We start from the raw sequence: 19,702 nt of genomic DNA on the forward strand, positions 1-19,702 counted from the left end.
AAGGCCTGGGCAAAAGTGTTTGCTTCTTTCTTTACAGCTTAACTGAGATTAATCTTTCCAAATGTATTAAATGTAGTGAAGAATGTAAAAAGTACATCCTCTTTAAGGGACCTATGTTTTTTTCTTCATTCTAACCTCTCTTGGAGATACATCTGAAATTATTTTTGTTCATAGTAACTCAAACAGAAAGCTTTTAAAATAAATTATCTGCCATTTACCACTATTTAGAACTTACAGTGCCAAATGAATGAATCCTTATTTCTCTAACCATTTTTTTTCTTATCTGTAAAATTGTAGAAAAGCTGAATGAGTTGTTTTTTGGAGTGATTTTAGTTTATTTTTTCCATATTAAAAACTTAGAGATGTGTTTTGCTACCTTTCTTTAGGGAAGGTGCTTTAGACATGAGTGTGTCTGCATGTTGAATTTCTTTTATTATCTTTGAAACCTGCCCAAATTTACTAAAGTTTCAACCTTTTGGAAAATTTCCATTGCATTTTCTTAGTAGGTAAATCATCTAAGGATATTCTATCTGCAGCAGGAATGTGCTCCATTGAGCCCTCTAGGATCAGTGCTTTAGGAATTGGACAGGACTTTGTTTGCAGGTGTTTTTTCTGGCAGTAGGTCAGTAATTTAGAAATTTTCCCTGCTAGTATGAAGACAAGATACAGCAGCTGATAGGAGAAAGAAACCTCTAAAATTATGTTACTTTAATACAATACTGTAGCATTAATGTATTACATTCTATGTAGTGCATTCTGCTAGACTGCAGCATTTTGTCTTTTGAGAAGTATGCATTAATTTCTTTTTTCAGTATGTATCTCCCTGTATCAGTGTCTTGCCAACTAAATATTTATAATGTACTGTATTTTGTTTTTGTAAAATCACTGCTGTGCAAGGTTTTACTCAGATCTTTCTAGAGATGCTGGAAATGATGAGCAGAGCTTAGTGAAATACAGGTTTCACAGTGTTTCCAGTAGGCATAACTAGAAGTTATCCAGGAAATAGAGCAGGAATAGGAGTTCTTTACCTTGTTAGCTGATACTTTAGGGACTACTATTGAAATGAAAATAACATCAAAGCTTAACAGGACAGAAACAACAGGGTCAGGTTCAGACTCTGCTGCATAGAATAGATGATAAAATACAGATAACCTGTAACTTCTGTCTTCAGCTTCTGTAAAGCAAAGAGTCATACTTTGGCAGTGGAGTAAACTAGATGAATTTTTCCATTCTCATGTACATGACTGTGCATGAGTAATGCAAGTTTCCATTCTGTACTCCTTTAAAACAAGTTCCAACACTTTGTGTTGAGGTACTGTGTGTTTCAGAGCTAGACAGGCTCCTGCAGCCTGTCAAAGCTCCACAAGCTCTCTCTGCTTGTGGCTCACAGAAAGCAAACTCGATTTTCATTTCTCCTTCCATTCAACAGGAGCCTCTTTCATGTCTGAAAATTGAAAACGCGTGTTTTTCAGTGTGCTGCATGGATGTGTGTGTGTGTGTGTGTATGTGTGTGCCCTCTGGCACACCTGTTTCTAATTTCCTGACTTGAAAGCATCTCCCATCAAAAGGAGCAGAAAAACAATTTCTCTGACATGCTGCTCCTTTCCTTTGCCATCTTGGTTCCATCGGAGGAGCATTATAAGATGCAGAGCACGCATTGGATGGGATGTTCAGCTTATATTGTGCTGGGTTCTTTCTCCTCTTGTTGTGGTTATTTCAAGCATTAGAAATCTTCTTGAGAAGTCTCTATGCTGAGGAAAAAACCCAGTGATTTAATCCTTCTTTTCTTGCATGAAGCTCAAATGAAAGATCCAAGTCTGTAGCAAGTTTAAGTTTGTATAAGCTGTGAATTGAATGTTAGTTACTCTTTGGTACAGAAAGATTAACATTTAAAAATTATAGCTTACATTTCTTACCTTTTTTCAGAATTGTATGCAATGTAAGATAGTATCTAATATAATACCTAAAAGTTAAAGATGTTAACAATCTTAAAAAAATAAAAACAAAACCATCACAACACCTTCTTCCCCCTAGTGACATGGTTGTTATGGAAGTTGTGCATAGGCTAACTAGCAAATTGCTGCTAAAGTAGTAACTTGAGGGGACTACTGATACATCCAGAACAGCTGAATTATAGTAGGATAGGTTAAGAGACAATGAAAAAAAATGTTGTAGATTCCTAGACTGTTCTTGTCAATTCTTGTAGTAATCAATGAGGAGTATTTGGATTGGAGGTAAAGTGTATTATTATCAGAAATTACACATTTCAATAGCCACAGAAAAGGGAAGTTCTGTTTCACTGTTTATCTGCCTGGCACTTGAAAGAAACACTGCATTAAACCTGTATTGTGGCATAATCCAAGATATGTGTCTCTCAAAATCAGTGTTGATGTTTCTGTATGATCTTCAAGTGATTTTGTATATAATCTTCAAGTAATTTTCAGGTAGGGATAGAAGCTTCTGGTTGAAGACAGATTTTCTGAGATCTTTTAGAATTTCGTTTGGGTTTGTAGTTTGTTTACAAAATAAAGATGTTGTGGCTATTAAGCCTCATTCTTCTTTCCTTCCCTTGTCATAGGAATCTGTTGCCATCAATGCCTGGAGCATTTAGGAATCTGTATATTCTCTCCCCTTAATCTAGGAGGCTAGAAACTTGCATCAAAATACCTGTCTGTTTCTGTTTATTTTTTGTAGGATCTTCAAGTGGTTTGGGTTGGGAAGGACCTTAAAGATCAGACTTTAAAGTTCCTGCAGTGGGCAGGAACACCTTCCACTAGAACTGATTCCTCAGAGCTCCTTCCAGTTTGGCCATGAACACTTCCAGGGATGGCACATTCAGAACTTCCTGGGCAACCAGTTCCAGTATCTCACCACCCTCATAGTAATGCTGTAACCTCATTGTAGGAGGTCACCAAATTTGTCAGGCATGATTTATCAAAATAGTCTCTGTAAACTCTCTGTTTTCTGTAGAAGTGTTTTTGCCTTTGCCAGAAGCAATCCTAGAGGAAGGCAGTTAATTGTACTTAGCCCTGCAAACATGGACAACAGCAGTTCCAACAGGAGTTTTTTTGTCAGCAGAGGAGTTACAAGTAGGCAACATGGTGTTTGCAGAATATTACTGTGTTAGGAAAGTAATTGGTTTACTATATGAAAGTTATTTCAATGTGAAGCTGTAATTTAACCCAGTAAATTTTTCCAGCTAGTCATCTGCATTTGAGTCACTCATGTGTGAAATCTTAGGGAAGCATTTGTCTGTCATTGCAAAATATTCATCTCTGAAATATAATGAGCTTCAGGATACTGAAGAAGTCATCATCATAACTAGGAAAGGATAATAAAATGATTTTAACTCTGTTTAGAGGAAAGTTACTAAAACAAATGTATTTGAGACTTTAATGTAGAATTGGAAAATTCTTAGTGGGAGTCCCTCTTGGTTTGGTTGTACTTGGTAGTACTATTCAGTGAAATAAATACCAAATGTATTAACACTTGCAGTTAAATGTAGTGTAATGGTAGATAGTTAAGCGCATTAATCAGATTTACATTTTCATCAACTTGTGTGCATGATTTGGAAATGAGTTTAAGTAGCTTTCACTGGAGTTGCTCTCTTGAGTCATGTTACTACAACTTTTTTGGAAGTTGGCTAATGCTGGTGGTTAGACTAAAGTGACTGGAACTATAAATTTGAACCCACAACTTCATATTGTAAGTTACAAATCAGTTTTGATTGCTCTGGTAATGTATGCATTTTGTGCCTAATCCTAGTATTATCTACAGTGTGTCCCCAGTTTGAGGCTATACAGACATACAGATCTGCTAAATTTGCAAGAAATTTGGTTTGGATAATAGAAAGTGCAATTCTTTTTCTTAGCCTGTATCTGGTCAAGTATGTGACACACTACTTAGATTTTTTTTTCTTCTTCTTCAAAAATAGATGTTCCTACATCAAAAACTACAGTAACAAATTTTTCTTTTGCAAATGGGGAAATTGTTTTCCTTAGTTATCTGTCCCTGCAGACTGCCAGCAAGTGATGTGCTGAAAGATTTTTACATACACTGCCAGCAGCAGGCTGTAAGTTTGTTGCCTTTTAGGTTGACATAAATAAGACAAAAAGAAATGACTTTGTCTGTGGGGATGTAGAGATGTGTGATGTGTTAGTAGAATTTCAAAGCTGCTTTCCTTGTGGTTGATCCTGGATGGGGATGTGGGCTGCAGCTGTTCTTAACCCATATTAAGTTTTCTCTCTCTGAAATTTTTTTGGAGGAGACTTGATGTTATGGGAACTCTTCAATAAAGTCATTCTCCTGGGGGGGAAATAACATTATACGTCATGCTAAAAAATGGCCATTGTTGGTTTTTTTAATTCCAATTTAGGAAATACTTGAAAATTGTGAAGTAGTAACATCTGGTTTTATTACTTGATGCACTGAAGATATATAGGCTCACTCTGACTTCTGTGTCTCATTCGTTTGATTCCTCTTTTAAGTCTCCTGCTTCTTATATAGTTATATTTAAAGGTGTTACATGTTATATTTTAAAGGTACTAACAGGTTTTTTCAAGAAAAAAACAGCTTTCTCAGGTTTTTCTAGAGCAACTGCCTGTTTAATTTTATTTTTATCCTTTATAGCAAAGCTTCATAGTGATTAAAGTTTCCCAGTTTTAAAAAAGTGATGTCCATGTTTTGATCTATGGATAGAATGCATCTTGTGGGGTTTTTTTCCTGTTCTTCATCCATCACTTTGAAATAAATAGTAGATAACTCACAGTTCTATTGTGGACAGAAGCTTCAGAGTGTGGGTATAATGAGGCAAATGAACAGACAGACCCTTCTGTAAGCAGATGCTGAGATGGCTGTATTGCATGAGCCTCTTGAAGATTATCCCCTAACCAGAACACCTCTCTCATTAACTTGAGAACTTGTCAGTCTCAATGAAAACACTTTCTCCCTTGTGCTTTCAAGAACAACTTCCCTTGGCTGTGTAATTGTTGTAGTATTTTGGCTCTTTCATTTTCCTCTAAATTTGTAACTGGATTTTACTCAGTCTGTTTGCTATACAAAGCATTTTTTGTGTTTCTCTTGTGCCAGTTGTATGTAGATTCAATGCCAAAGTGTCCCACTTCAAACAACTCAGTTTAGCTGAATTGCATTAATCAGGAGACACTTCCCATTAGGAGGGACACATAACTGAAGATCAAGGTATTTTTGTGAAGATTGAACATAGCAGGATTTTGGGACATGTGCACACAATTTTTCAGCAATCTGGTCTCTGGGCTGATTTTCTGACATCTAATCATCTAATGCATCCATAGTGTTCCAGAGGGTGTTGTTTGGTTTTGTTTGTTTGTTTTGTGTGTGTTTGTTTACTTTTTTGTTTTTTGGAGGGTTTTTTTGGGGGGGAGGGGGTTTGAGGTTTTGTTTAATCTTGAAAATGAGGGGGGTAATTTTTTTTCCCTTCTGTACTAGCAATCTTTGAAGAACTGTGGAAACTCACTGTGCATTTAAGGGGAAGGGTATAATTGTGTGTCAAGCAGCCAGAGAGGGAGATTCTTGGAGTAGGTTGCCATGTTAGGGTTTAAAATGATGAAAAGAACTAGAAACCAGTCTGTGAGTCACTGCAACACACAGTGCCAGACCTGCCAACGTGTTTGTGCCCTGCTGTACCCACAGCAGTCAGTGCTCTAAACTCAGCATATGCACAAGGATGAGAGACTCAGCTGGCTGCTCTGGAGCCACTTTGGGTTGGGTTTAATTATTCAATTTTTCTTTATGCCACATCTAGGCTGGCTTCAGCCAGTGTCTCTGTTCTGGGCTTGTTAGTGCTTCCAGTAAAGTGTGAGTTACCCGTGGAGACTGAGCTGCCTTTGTCTGAAGCCAGCCTAGGTCTGATGTCTTACCAGCTCCAGCTCCCTGCCACTTGGAAGCAACTAAATTGTTTCCAGCCATAAATTTGTTTCTGGAGGCTGTGTAGGTGTATTTATGTAGTTCTGTACCTGAGCTAATAAGTCCAACTGTATTCTAGCAGATTTTTTTTTTATTATTCTAGTGCTTGCATCATCTTGTTATACTAAATGAGAAATATGCTAAAAATATTTATATATAATTGTGAATGGACTGTGTCTGACTTCTCTCTGTATATTCTGGTGTCTAATGCAGTTTTTGGTCCTGATAAGTTACAAATCTGATCAAAATGTAGTCACTTAGATTTAGATAATTTGAGATCATTGTTACTTCACAACTCTGTGTTAGTTGGGTTTTTTTCTTTCCTAACTGGATAACACAGTTCACCTGGCTCTTGGTTAAACCTCTTCTAGCTGCTTTGTCTATTTCCCTGCCATTAATGAAAAATGTCAACAAACAGGAGGCATAGGTAGTGTCATGACCTTGGTCTCTATGGAGAAGGTATCAGCAGTGAATTTTCTGTCTAGCAGCCCCAGCTGGTCCAGTAAACATCCATGGTGCCATTTGGCTGCAGCTGTATGTCCCAAAGCACAGTACAGGAAGGGAAAAGGGTGTAGGAGAAAAAATAGCAGGTGTGAAAGTGTTCCTACAGAATAAGAGTAGCAGTAATGACCTGCTTGTCTTCACCAAAAAGAGGTTTCAGGGGACAGGTACATAAAACACTGAGGCAATAAATGATTCTTTGCAGAAGCTTTTTAATTTCTTAAGGACAAACCTTTAAAAATTACAGGAATCTGTATTAGGAGTCCAGTGACCAGCCACTTTTGCAAAAAAGCGTGGCTGAATTCTTGTATTCCTTTGTTGAAAAAGGCTGAATCAGATGGACTAAGTAGAATATTCTGTCATGCAAAAGGAGTTTCTGTGTCACTGAAGTTGTTCTTGGTTTGGAGAGTTGTATGCAAGGATCATTCCCAGGAGAATGATTAGTAAGAGGATTCTATCTGGGTAGAGATGCTAAGTCAGAGACAGTGTTGCTGTTTCTTCTTTCTGTAATTTTTGTTTAATTTTTGTTTAGTTTATGACTTTGTGGAGTTAAAATTTTAGGAAAGTTGTGAGAAAACCACTGACTTACTTGAATTTTTGAGTGAATTCTTGTCAACCTTTTTAGAAGATAAAAATGTGTGGCAGAAACTTGTCATTTGCATCACTGTGAAGGAAGAGTCATTATTTTGCATCATCACAGCCAAATGAATGTGATGATATAAATTAATGACTGGGTTTCTTCAAAGTGATATCTGTATTTTGACTAATCTTGATATTTCTTTAGGTTGTGGAGAGCACCTTGTCAGGACCATACTGGCCAGAGAATGTTCATGTGCTTTGCAAACAGAGGATGCCCACCAAGCTCTCCTAGAGACTATGCAAAACAAGTTTATTGGTAAGTATATGGCCCAAATTGCCTAAATGCAAGTTACTTGAAAATGCAAGTAACTCTATCAGAGATATTTATTCTTGTGATTTCTCTTGAAGCCTTGTGTTGCAGTTGGCTTCAGATTTAGTCTTGTGTTACATCTGAAAAATGTTAAACTACAGAAGAATATATTAGGATATTTAAAGGAAAACCCTTGGAAATACCTCAATTGTTATGTGAGTCATAGAATACCCGGAGAGGTTTGAAGAAAGAATTTCCTGTCTGAATCATGGGCTGTGGTGTACAATTGCATATTTTAGAATTGATGAGTTAGGAGCATTAGTAAAATTATTCAACATGTTTAACCCTTTTAAAAATAGTAGACCTCAAAACCATTTCTTGTTCTAATTAAATGCTTTGGACAGACAGATTCTGGTTTGCTATTTACATAATAAAATTAGTATCTTGGAAAAGTGAAATATACTTTGTTAAAAAAACAATTTTTATTTGATTTAAGAGAATTGTGTAATATATTTTCAATTTCTTATAAATATATATCTTCTTTTCTTTCCTCAAATCATAAGCAAAATATGAAAGTGGATTTTTAAAATAACCATAAAATCTTGCCCTTTTGAAAACTCCAGTGAAGCTTCTGGTGTATATGTTGACTTGCAGTGTTTTCATAACCCCTCAAATTTTGTCAAGCTTTAGAATCCACAGACAATTTTCATCTTGAAAATTTCTTATGGACAACATAATACTTGTACACTGTGCTGCCAAAGCTTGTTGTGTGATACTTTAATTAGGACTGAAAGAGGGGCATGTACACACACCTTTTGGGGTCCCAGGGACTAATGGTCTTGGTCTTGGCAAGCAGTGCATTGCAGCTTCTTGATTTCTTTTCTAGTGTTGAATCCAGGTTAGATTCTGCTTCTGACATTTGACTGTTTGAAGGGAAGTCACCTTTGCATTGGAGACTGCACTTGATAATCTGCTGCTGTACTGTGGTCACTTCTAGGTATTGTAAGAGTGCAGAACACTCTGTGTTCCCCAAAAAGATCCAAGCAGAAGAAATGTAGCTTTTTATATTTAAATAATAAAATTTAAAGAAATAATTATTTATATAATCACTCATTCCAGTTCATAGTGGTACAAAATTAGGAGTTTGTGTACCCAAAAGAAGCCTTTAGGAAGGATGTTTGTGATAGCTTTGCTAATTTGTCACCTGCTTTGCAGATGTTGTATGGAAGTGGCCTAATGTTAGGAAAGTCAAATTTAGTCCATGCTCTTAAAAATTATTCTACTGTTTGTTCTAAGAGTGCTAAAAGCAAGCCCAAATTGTATGTGGCCTTCTGCAATTTCATATTAATGCATGTACACATACAAGATGGAAAGCTACTGATGAAGTAATTCATAGAGACTGGCTGATAAAATCCCAAAATCTAAATTGTTTTAGTTCAAGGTGCCTTCTTTGAGTTGCTTTGAGTGTTCTGGGTTTTCTTGTTAAGTTTGGTAATGGTTAGCAAAAAACACAATTCTCATTTTGCTGTTTAAAGCAAATGTATTTTGCCACCGCTTTGCATATAAAATGTTAACTGGCTCCTATGTGATGTATGCATTGTGTTCTTTAGTGGAAATGTGAAAATGTTTCTGTTGGAGATAAGAGCCTATTAAATGTTGCTGAAGAATTTATTACACCTGAACTATCAATTGTAGAGAAAAGAGGTGCTGCACAGACAAGAGGTACCAGGATATCAGTGTGGTGTGTTACTGCCTTGGGAAAACACTAAACCCAGCTAAACAGCAGAAAGTGAAAAGAGTGAGAGACAGGATTAAATTAATGCTCTTCATGAAAAGAAAATTTGGAAAAAAAAAAGTTTATATAACATTTATATAAATGCTTTGTAATTCCTTCTTAAAGTTTTAAATCAGGACAGGTCTGGCTTGTATTTTCAGAAACTTAACACTGCAAGTTTCTGCTGCCTGACAGCAGGACTGTGTAGTATGCTCAGTTATACTCAGTAGTATCTCAGTTAAACTCTGGGCAGTGCTGATATGGGAAAAAAAGATACTTCCACCTTTGTTTTTTGTGTAGGTGAAGTGCTTGGATTAGAAAACATAAAATCTAGTTTGTGCTCTGCTGTCCTGTGAATGAGGACTGATGGAGGAAAACATCAAAATCCAGATACATCTTGCTGATTACATGTGACATAGTATTGAGTTTGTAGCTGGTAGAGAAATTTCTGTCATCTTGGCAATTCTGGAGATAGAATGCAAAGTTACATGTGGCAAATACAGTGCAACAGTTAAAAACATGCATTACACTTAAAACCAGTAGGTTTATACTAAATAGGTTTTTTGCTGTGGCTTTTTCTGTGCTAGTTGATAGCACAGGATGTGTGATAGGGTGCAAAATTTCTTACAGTGAAACATGAGGATAAAATGGGGTAATAGACTCCTTGCTGATGGCATGGATGCTTCCCTTGCCTTCCTTAGAGCCCTGCTTTGTGGTCTTGTCAAACTGTCACCAGAATTATAATGGACCAAGGCATTGGGAAAAAAAAAACCCAGCCTTTAACAAAGCTGAGCTAGAATGTTTTATCAGAAGTCAAAATGTGTGTTAGTTGTATCACAGGGATGAACAGCTGATTTTGGCAGTTGCCATCAGATTGGTGCTTCCTGTTTACAGGACTCTGAGTCTCTGCAGAGTCCTGGGAATCCTTCCAGCTAGGGAATGCCTGGCTTAGACAGTGAGTGCTGTTTAAACAGCAGGTGATGAGCAAACTCATGTCAGATGTGCTTCTCTCATCCTTTCTCAGAGCCAGCTTACTGTGGAGAATGTGCAACTGCTGGTTGAATCAGAGGTGAGAGAAATGAAATATAGACTTTTTGTAAATGGAATGGGCGCCATATCTTTAGTCAGAGAGTGCAGAAGGCTTGGTTCACAGTTAAAGAATGGTGTTCTGTAAACACAAGTACCTTCCAGACAGAAGAAGGGAGGATTTTGTTACTCATCATTCCTTTCAAATGCAGCCAAGTTTGTGTTTGTAGACTCTAATGTAGACTTAGAGTAAATATTTGTGTCATCTCATTGGCTGGAAATCTGGGCTTTTAACAGTGGCAGCATTACCAATGATGCTTTAGAACTTCTTATGAAGTATTAGAGAATAATGAGCTGAAAGACATAGTTGGAATGTGATATTTGTTCTTTCCTTAGCAGAGATCTGTTTCTCTATTCTTGCATTTTTAAACTGCACTTCAGTTGAGCCAAGTCTGCAGCAAGGTAATAGCAGAAGAATACTGCTGACACTTTCTCTTCTAGAAATGTAGTGTCAAAATCCTCTCTTCTGAGCAAGACTTTGGACAGCTAAGAATCATAGAAAATTAATTTCCTGATTATTAGTTATGCTTGCTGGGGAGGAAAAAGCCTCATACTTCAGCAGTAACAAGACTGTGACTGGCATTGCACAGTGTTGTAGTTACTTTGTAGTACATTAGAGTTTCCTTTGGTGCTGCATCACTCTAAGCTTTGTAGTATTCTTTGTGGTTTTCTAGCAGAGGAAACAAACAATGGAAGCATTATTATGCTTCTCCATGACACAGAGAAAAGGATTTCAGAGGAGAATGAAGTGATCCTGAATAAACACAACATGGTGATGTTCCACAAGGGTTTGTATAGGTCCTCCCTATGCTTCTCCATGCCAAAAGCATTGGGATTTTATTGGTCTGTAGTATCCTCAGTTATTTCATTTCTTAAAGTCTTACCTGTAAAGTTTTAAAGTGCAGGTGTTTTCTCTTGCAGCTCCTTTAAAAATTCAACATAGATGTTGTGACCTAATGTATCATGACTTGAGACAGCTTCTGCCTAAGCATTCACCAAATAATGGTGCATGAAATTACAAGCAGGCTTCATTTAGTGCTTATTATATTTGGAGTTTAGTGGGATACATAGCAGAAGCAGAGTGGCAGACAGCTTCACTTCCACCACACTCTGTGCACAAGCTGACAGTCCAGTGGCCAAGGTGATCTGTAACTGTTGATCTGAAAAAGTCAGAATTTCACTCACACAGTGCACAAGAAGGTTTAGAATTGTTTAACTGCCCTCTGTTCAAACTGGGGGATGCTGAAGCACTTAATTGGTTGCACCACACACCACAGCCAGTGTTTAGACCCAAGTTCTAAGCCTTTGAAAGCTGATGTAAACAATGAAGCTGGTAATGGTTTCTCTGCTATGGAAGAGTGTGAATGTAGAACATCTGATGAGCAGCTGGTTCATCCTTCAGCTGGGTAAGTGTAAATAAAACACTTCATTTACAGCTTGGTGTTGAATCTGTGCTAGGATGGTTCTGTGCAGTAACTACAAATGGGGAAAATAAGGCACAGGATCAGAAGTGAACAACTTCATTCCCATGATCGGGAGGGACCAGTCTTCATCACGGGAGAGCTTTAATTTACAAAAGATGCTAAAGACAAAGTGTTCTTCACCTGTAACTGTAGCTCCTCCAGAGCAAGGCTGAATGCTGAGGCCATTATTTGCTTTAACACTTGCAAAACTCTCAGTTCTGTCCCTGATCAGCAGCTGAACCTGAGTTGTGATGTTCAGCTCTGGCTGCTCTTGCAGAACTTGATGGGATCAGGGAATGTGGAGTAGCTGTGATGACCTGCTTGCTTGTTTTGAGAGACCATTGCTACAGATTAATAACATACAAAATACATAAATAAAAATGTAGTGATGCTTTCTATATGTCACATAGTAATAACAGAGTAGTTGAGCTTTGAAGGAGAGAAATGTGTTTTGTAAAATGTAGTTTTGTGACTAGGGGAGGTAAGGATTTGACCAAAGCTAATGAAATATGGGGTTTGTTTGGTTTTGTCTTACCCCTTTTCTCTGGTGTGGCCAGTCAGTGCTAACATTATTAGTTAATGCTGCAGTTGGAATTTTACTTTGGATCTTTCATCCCACATTGCTCAGTGGTTCTGCCAGTGTAACTGGGAAAGGAACACTGGGCTTCATGAGACTTAAAATGGTATTTAAAGTCCCAGGTTTTTGTAATTTTGTCATTAGCAAGTTATTAGATCAAACATTTATCCAGCAATTCTGTTTTATTGCAGTGGAAAACCGTATTTTTGGGTATTAGGCATGTTTTAACTAAATTTTGAATTTGTACAGGAAAACCTATTTTTCTGAAAAGTACAGAGAGAACAAAAATGGTGTAGGAGGTGGGAGCCAGATCACTTTTTCTTTCTAATGAGAAAATATTCTGCCTTTAATATACATGGCAGTATTTTAGTTCCACTTTTTCTCCTCCTCTTGAAGTACTAATTAAATGTGTATAGAAAAAAGTCATTACCTATATTGTTATTTTTTACAAAAGTCTGCTCTTTTGTTCTTTTTCTCAATGGGTTGGCTGTAACAAAATGACTTTTAGAACTAAATTAATGAAATGTGTTCCTAACCTTTGAATTCACAGTGTTTTGAGAGCAGTCAAATTAACTTGTGTGCATGATACATGGATTCTCTTTAGAAATAAAGTATAATACTGCTTTTGTACCATTATTTTTACAGATTCAGTGATGAGTGCATAGCATTCAGCTGTCTGGAATTTTGCTTACTGTAGACCTACTCATTTGCACTGTCTAGTTTGTTAAAATACACTCTTTAGCATGATTATAATTATCATCAGTAGGTCCACATATCTAGAAAGATCCTTGTTTAAAAAAAGTATTATATTTGAATCCCTCTTTTAACATTTTTGAAAAATTACTTTAATTGAAAAATAAGTAACTTTTAAACAATATGCTTTTCAGCATGTATTTAATTAGGCTTAGGGTCTGATTTTTAAGAGCAGAGAAACAGCCTGAATTTACTGTAACATAGAATATTGTAATATTATTAGTGTAGGCAACTCGGTTTTGACACTTCTTAGAGATTGATTCTCCACAACTTAGGCGGTGAATTGGAGACATAAACTGTATTGTTGCTGATTTTGCACTGAGATGGTTTAGCTGAGCTTGCTGCTGAAGGCATCTGGGATGGGAGAGGGTGGAGTCACTCAGTTTGCTTCTGGTGTGTCTGGGAATGGAGGCCTTCACCAGCAACAGGGAGGCAGGGTGGCCGTGGGTGGGAAGATCCTGAATCTTTGCAGGGTAGTAGTGCAAGTGACTGTGTCGTCATTTGCTGCTTGTGTTTGGAGATGGAGACAAGAGGGATGTTCTCTTTCAGACTTCTCCCACCATGCCAGAATAATTCTCATTCTGCAGGTGATGATGAAATGGTGCAGAAGATCAAAAGGGCAAGCAAGGCTATGTTTTTGTGTGTAGGAGGGATAATGTCTCCCATCATCCTTGCTTTGTTTGCATAACACAATTTTTTAAGACACTTGGTTCAATGTTTCATTCAAATGACCTGCTAAAAGTCACTTTAAGTAATTTTATTCATCTCACACCAGTAGAACTGTTACAAAGTTAGTGCAGTGTGACCTGGTTTCATGTGGCATAACCAACATTTCTTTTTAGTCCAAAGGCCCAACCTGTGTCATTCTTAAAGAAGTCAGTGTCTTGCCCATCTGTTGTGTTTTATGGGTGCTGAAATTAAGACTGTTATCACACTTTTATCAGGTGCACTGCTGTTAAGTTAATCCTCTTCTGGAGTTTTCCAGTTGCAGTAGGGTGGCAGTGTACTTCAGCAAAGGCTGAATTTATTCAGTCAGTTTTCCAACTTTTGAGTGGTCTTCAAAGCCTTTGAGTTTTGTGAACTGCTAATAAAGCCTCCATGGTGCATAATCATTGAAGGAAGTAATTTGTTCAGAAAACAGTTGTGTACGCACTTAGGGCAGTGTAATGGACACCATGTTTAATGTCAATAAATAAATGCCATTTATGCTGACAGAATTGGGGCTCTCAGTTGTTCATGTAGAGGTTGAGCATCTTTTTGGATGAAGTTGTAAGCTGAAGACTTTGTCTTATGTGCTTGAAGCTCAAATTTAAAATTACTTATTTACACCCTTTTTCAAAAAAAACCACTTGCTTTGAGTGATTGTTTTTCTTTTATTCTGTGTTTCGCTGAAGATGAATATTTTGTTCTTGCAAGAAATCCCTGTAAAAATTGAAGTTTTTTGATAGAAATGCAGTGTTACTGTTCTGCTGCAGAGCTTCTACAATGAAAGAAATATACTGCTAAGCCTTGTGAAATTTCAAAAGACCATGTAAAAGTTACTCAGATTGCTGACAGTTCGGTCAGTCATGATGGCACATTTGACAAAAATACTGGGAAAATGATGAAATATATAATTAGCTTATTTACAGACTTCCCTTTCATCTCTTTTTTTCAGAGTGTGGGAGAAACAAAATCCCTAAAATAAGTGATTAAACTAATGGAAGCATTTCTAGAACAAGACTTCAGTGGAACCAACTCTATAAACTATAATCAGTAGTTGCTGTCTGGTATTATGTGCACTCATACAGTCCCAGTGTTATACTGTGCCCTTGAACACACTGTCTGCTGTGAATGCTGTTTGGCTGTCTTCTGATGAATTAGAACAATTTTAACCATTCTAATTAAAGAAATAATTAATATTTTTCACTAGAACCTTGGAAGAATCTTTCACAGTTCTTGAAAGGAAAGGAGAAGCTGCTTATTAAAAAAAAAACCTGAGCTTTTTCTGTCTCTTTGCAATGACTTTTCACCACAGCTTAGAGAGCTTGGACTTTTCACCATGGCTTAGAGCCTAAATCATTTGTGCAGTTTAGTGTAAGATGAGGTCTGCAGACTAAGTTCAGGTAGGGGCATTGTCTTTGAAGTACCTGATTTTGACTTGGGTGGTAAAACTCTTCACAACTTTCCAAGCTTTGTGTTTCTATTTTAACCAAACATATTTTCCTGTTTTATCTACTACCTTATCATGGGCTGGATTCTTGTTTCACAGGGACTTGGTCACAGTCAGTGAGTAATACAGGAGGTGTATTACTAGGTGTAACTAGTAACAGTTCTTTCACAAAGCAAGTGGCACTTTAAAGATAATAATCTGTTTGCATTAGATTAACTAAGATACTACTGTTTATTAAGCACACTGCATTTATTATTTTCCTGCAATGTGGGCTTCTATTGCAGTGGCCACCTTGCATCATTTTTCAAGGTGGCTGCTCTAATGTTTAGAGAAAACACAAAAAAGCTTTTAGTTTTCCTTATGGTAATGCTCTAAGTTGTTTTTTATTGGGCAGTTTTGTTGTTATTTGCATTAAAGGAGAAATTTTAATCATACAAATAGTTGTAGGCAAGTTAAAGGAGGCTAATGAATAGCTCTGCTCTAAAGTTCTAGTGGCTGGCAAATTACAGTGCCTGCACACTAATTTATTTAAAAGAAAGAATTGAAAAGAATTACATTAAATGGCTGTTGCAATTGTATGTTCAATTTTAAATGACACTATAGTGCAGATGTGTAACTAGGATGGGGCCTAATTAATGAAGCAAGAACTTCATTAATTTTGTGGCTTAAGACATTTTAAACTGTACATGAATTATACCATTGTTTCCACATTTAAAGCAATAGGAATCTTATTTCAAATTGCAAACCAGAGAAAAAATACTTAGGCTTGGTTCAGCTATCTTTAAAGCTTTTCCAGCTTCTGATAGAAGACTTTTGTATCCTATGTCTTAAATTAACAAGACAGGAGCCACTGTAAAAAGGACGTGCTCAGGCTTTTCTGTTAATATTCATCAAACAGGAAGGCAGACAGTACAGCAGCTACGTGATGCCACTGTACAAAGGGCTTTAAATTGGCAAAAATGAATAAACTGTAAAAATGACCTAAATTTGCTTGATTTTTTAGGTATGTCTTTATAGAATCTATAGAACAGAAAGAGCTAAATATTGAGTCACAACTTTTTTTCAACTTGGCACTTTGTTTTTCATTATTATATTTTCCTTGATCCATCCAAATTACATTTGAGGTTTGCACTCATAAATATAATTTTCAATGGTTTTGTTTTATTCCATGTAGCTCTTCATTTTTTTGATTGCTGGTGAATTAGTAGATTAACATTCCAGAAAATTATTCCTTTGAAACACTAGGCAAAAGAGAACCGATGCTTTTGTAAAAGCACTGTTTGATCTGTCAGTCTTTTCAACCCTTAGTGACGAGATTAAAGGGAAAAGGCAGAAAGTCAAATTAAAATAAAAATACCCAAGAAAGTATTCCTATTGTAAGTAATTCTCCCCAATGATTTTGTCCAGGTTCACCTTTCCTAGCCAATGAAGATGGTGTACTGGGAGGTGTGATTGTTCTCCGCTCCTGCAGGTGTTCAGCAGAGCCTGAATCCTCACAGGAAAAGCCAACTTTACTAGGTAAGGAATTCTTACTCATTTAATTTAAAATGAAGGCTGAAGTGAAATCTCTGTGCGTGTTTGAAAGCCACAGAGGAAAACAAAATGGAATTGGCATTGAAATAATAAAAATCCAGAAGATGAAATAGGGAACAAACAAGACTAATATTAACAAAATTCCAGAAAAGAGCATGCTTTCTGACTCATTATTTCTAAGCAGAATTGCCATTCAGAGGATTGTGTGGGATCCTTCTAAACCTATGGCATAGATACAATAGTTGCTTGTGGCAAGGTGGGATGTGTTCCTCATAGGAGAAATTGCATTTATAGCTGGGAGTAATGCATGTAGCTGTTTGCTGCTTCTCAGTAGCTTATTTTTGAAAAATGCTTTCTAAAAAGTTCTTTAATCCTCCTTTTTGTATAAGAAAATGTGTGAATTTGGAGAATGCACTGAAAATTTCTAAGGAAAGTTGTTTATGGTTGTTTATTCTTGGTAATTGCCAGGAAAATCAGTTTAGATAAGTCACAGTTACTATTTGCATTTGCACCAAACAGAACTTTGTGCTGCTCATACTGAAATCACCTGGACTTTGCCTCTACCAGTAACTGTCTGGTTCCAAAAGGGCTTTGCATCCCTGTTTCTGTCCTGGAAGCACAATCCCTCTCTTGCTCCTTTATGGCAGAAAAGTGTATTATGGAAAACTGTCCTGTGGTTTGTGTGGGAGGAACAGATGGGAACTGAAGGCTGTAGATATGAGCAGAACAGGGTGGAAATACAACCCTGAGACAGTAAGGTCTCTCTAAGGGAAGGAATTTGGGATTGGGGGCATATGAATTACTTCAGGATGACACTTGTGCCATCTCCTTTCCTCAGATGTGCAACTATGTGCATATTTATTGGGTCAATTGACCTAAGTTACCAGAGTGAAAGTGTTTTTCCTTTATATAATACTCTGCTTTATTATTATTTACCCATTTGTGACATTATCTAGTGCAACAGCATCCTGCAACATAAATTCTATCCTTAAAAAAAAGAGTTAAGAAAATGAAAACACAAGTCTGATTAGGTAAGAGCAAACAAGATCAATGTAACCTTCAGTTCCTGAGATTTGGAAGTGAGAGAATTTTTTATATTCATGTAATGGTTCTCATTCATGTAAGAGAACATATTCTATTAATGAAGATTTGGCATTTTCCCCTCAAAAATTAATCTATAAAGTCCCCATATATTGTACATCAAAAGTAAAGACTATTTGTCCCTTGATTTTTGGTTTTCTTTCCCCTGAACTAACAGAGATTAATTGTAACACAGTACTTTTTCTGTACCATGGAAATTTCCTACCTTATAATGAATGCAGAGATAGTACACAATTAAACATATGTAGTATTTGTTTTGTTTGGACTGAAAGTAAGTTGGTTAATACTGAAAAACTTCACGTATAGAATAAAGAACACTCATGTCTTTGTTACAGGGATCATCGTTTTTTTCTTTCTAATATTGAAACAAATGGCAAGGAAGTGACTTGTGAAATGGTTGAAAATATACTTATCTGAAGATATTTCACATGTGATTTAGAATTTTCTTTATAGTTCACTACCTTTAATGGCTAGCAATAACTAAGGTTGTGCTAGTACAGGCTACTTTTGGTAGTTTTCAAAGGCAAATATATAATACTTTGAGGGTATTTGTTCTAAACTGTTTCCCAACTTCTCAAAATTGAAAGATGGGAATTAAATTAAAATTAAATTAAATTTATATTAAATTAAATTAAAATTAATTAAATTGAAATTTATTAAATTTAAAAATAAATTTTAAATTTGTCTTAAAAAAATGCTTTCACTGGGAGTGGAGCCTTTGGGGTGCCATGGAGAGGTTGGGCCCCTCCAACACACACTGATTGTGCTGGATATGTTTCACTCTGTGGAAGCTTTTGATTCACCTTTGGTGGTATCAGTCACAAATCTGTTCTGGGGGAGCAGAGCACACACCTCCATGAAGTTCCTTTTTCTTTTATGATGATATCTGCACATCTGTCAGAATCTTCAAGTCTTGCTGGGATCATCTAACATTTGATCTCCTGCTCTGGTTTAATTGCTATGCAAGGAGATGTGGTTCAAAGGATAAGTGTGCTCAGCAGGCTGTGACTTTCATCCTAAAGGAACGTGAGGAATGGGAATGAGTAAAGGTTTTAAACCCATCCAAGGATGCTTTTTTTGCAGTATGTGAAAGTCACTCTCAAAAGAAATCTGTGGAAATGTCTGTTGAAGGCATCTTGTGTAATTCATGTAAGACACCTCCCATAATCCAGAGAAAGAATTTGTGCCTCAGTGCATTTTCTTAAAAAATTAAAAAATTTTTTACAAAATTCTGTGAAATGCCTTAAATTCTGATCAGCTATTTTTTTTTTCTTTCCCCCCTTCCAAATTATGGACTTTGTGAATACAAAGGAAAACGACCACGATAGAGAGCAGGAAGAAAAGAGTGTGGCAATTTATAAAGCTCCACTGAGAGAGAGCTGAACATTTGAATAATGTGCTGTCTGAATTTTGTGTTGCAGCTGAGTAGGAGTGTGTTTGTGTACATAAAGATACCTGCATATGTATCAGGCAATTAAAGATTACTGGAACAGGCTGTTAAACAGCTGATAAATCAGAACACTTTCAGACTTCAGGACAGGTCCTTTTTGCTTCTTTACCCTGGACTATGCTAGCAGCAATTCAGACTGCTACACAGCACCTTACTGGATTACCAGACATTAACAATACTTGTGAGCAGTGATTAGTTTTCTTAATCATTATCCCTGCAAGCATGGCAGTGCTTTAGGATATCTAACCCTGATATCCTAAATTAGCTGTGAGTGCAGTACCAGAGAGCTGATGTTGTTTATCTGGTGCTGGAAGTCCAGGTAATCAGACCTGGGAGTGCTTTGCTAGGGATTTCTTCTTCATCTTTCTTTCCTCTCTCACCTTTAGTGCTCCTTACACTCTCCACAAAGAAAGGGGGTGTTTGCATCTGCTCTTGTAATTCAGCATACTTCTGAATCCAAGACTTCCTCTAATTTTGCCA

General features: G+C 36.7%; 1 protein-coding gene across 2 annotated transcripts in view; it reads left to right on the forward strand.

Moving 5' to 3' along the window:
* The window catches only part of TASP1 (taspase 1), a 78,965-nt gene that overhangs the window by 46,812 nt on the left and 12,451 nt on the right, over nucleotides 1–19,702 (forward strand). For both annotated transcript variants that reach the window (XM_036380823.2, XM_054514360.1), the window contains 2 exons: nucleotides 7,229–7,339; nucleotides 16,546–16,656. In XM_036380823.2, coding sequence (XP_036236716.1) covers nucleotides 7,229–7,339; nucleotides 16,546–16,656 — 222 coding nt within the window. The remainder of the gene's footprint in view (nucleotides 1–7,228; nucleotides 7,340–16,545; nucleotides 16,657–19,702) is intronic.

Source organism: Molothrus ater, chromosome 3, assembly GCF_012460135.2.
Source record: "Molothrus ater isolate BHLD 08-10-18 breed brown headed cowbird chromosome 3, BPBGC_Mater_1.1, whole genome shotgun sequence".
Taxonomy (NCBI): Eukaryota; Metazoa; Chordata; class Aves; order Passeriformes; family Icteridae; genus Molothrus; species Molothrus ater.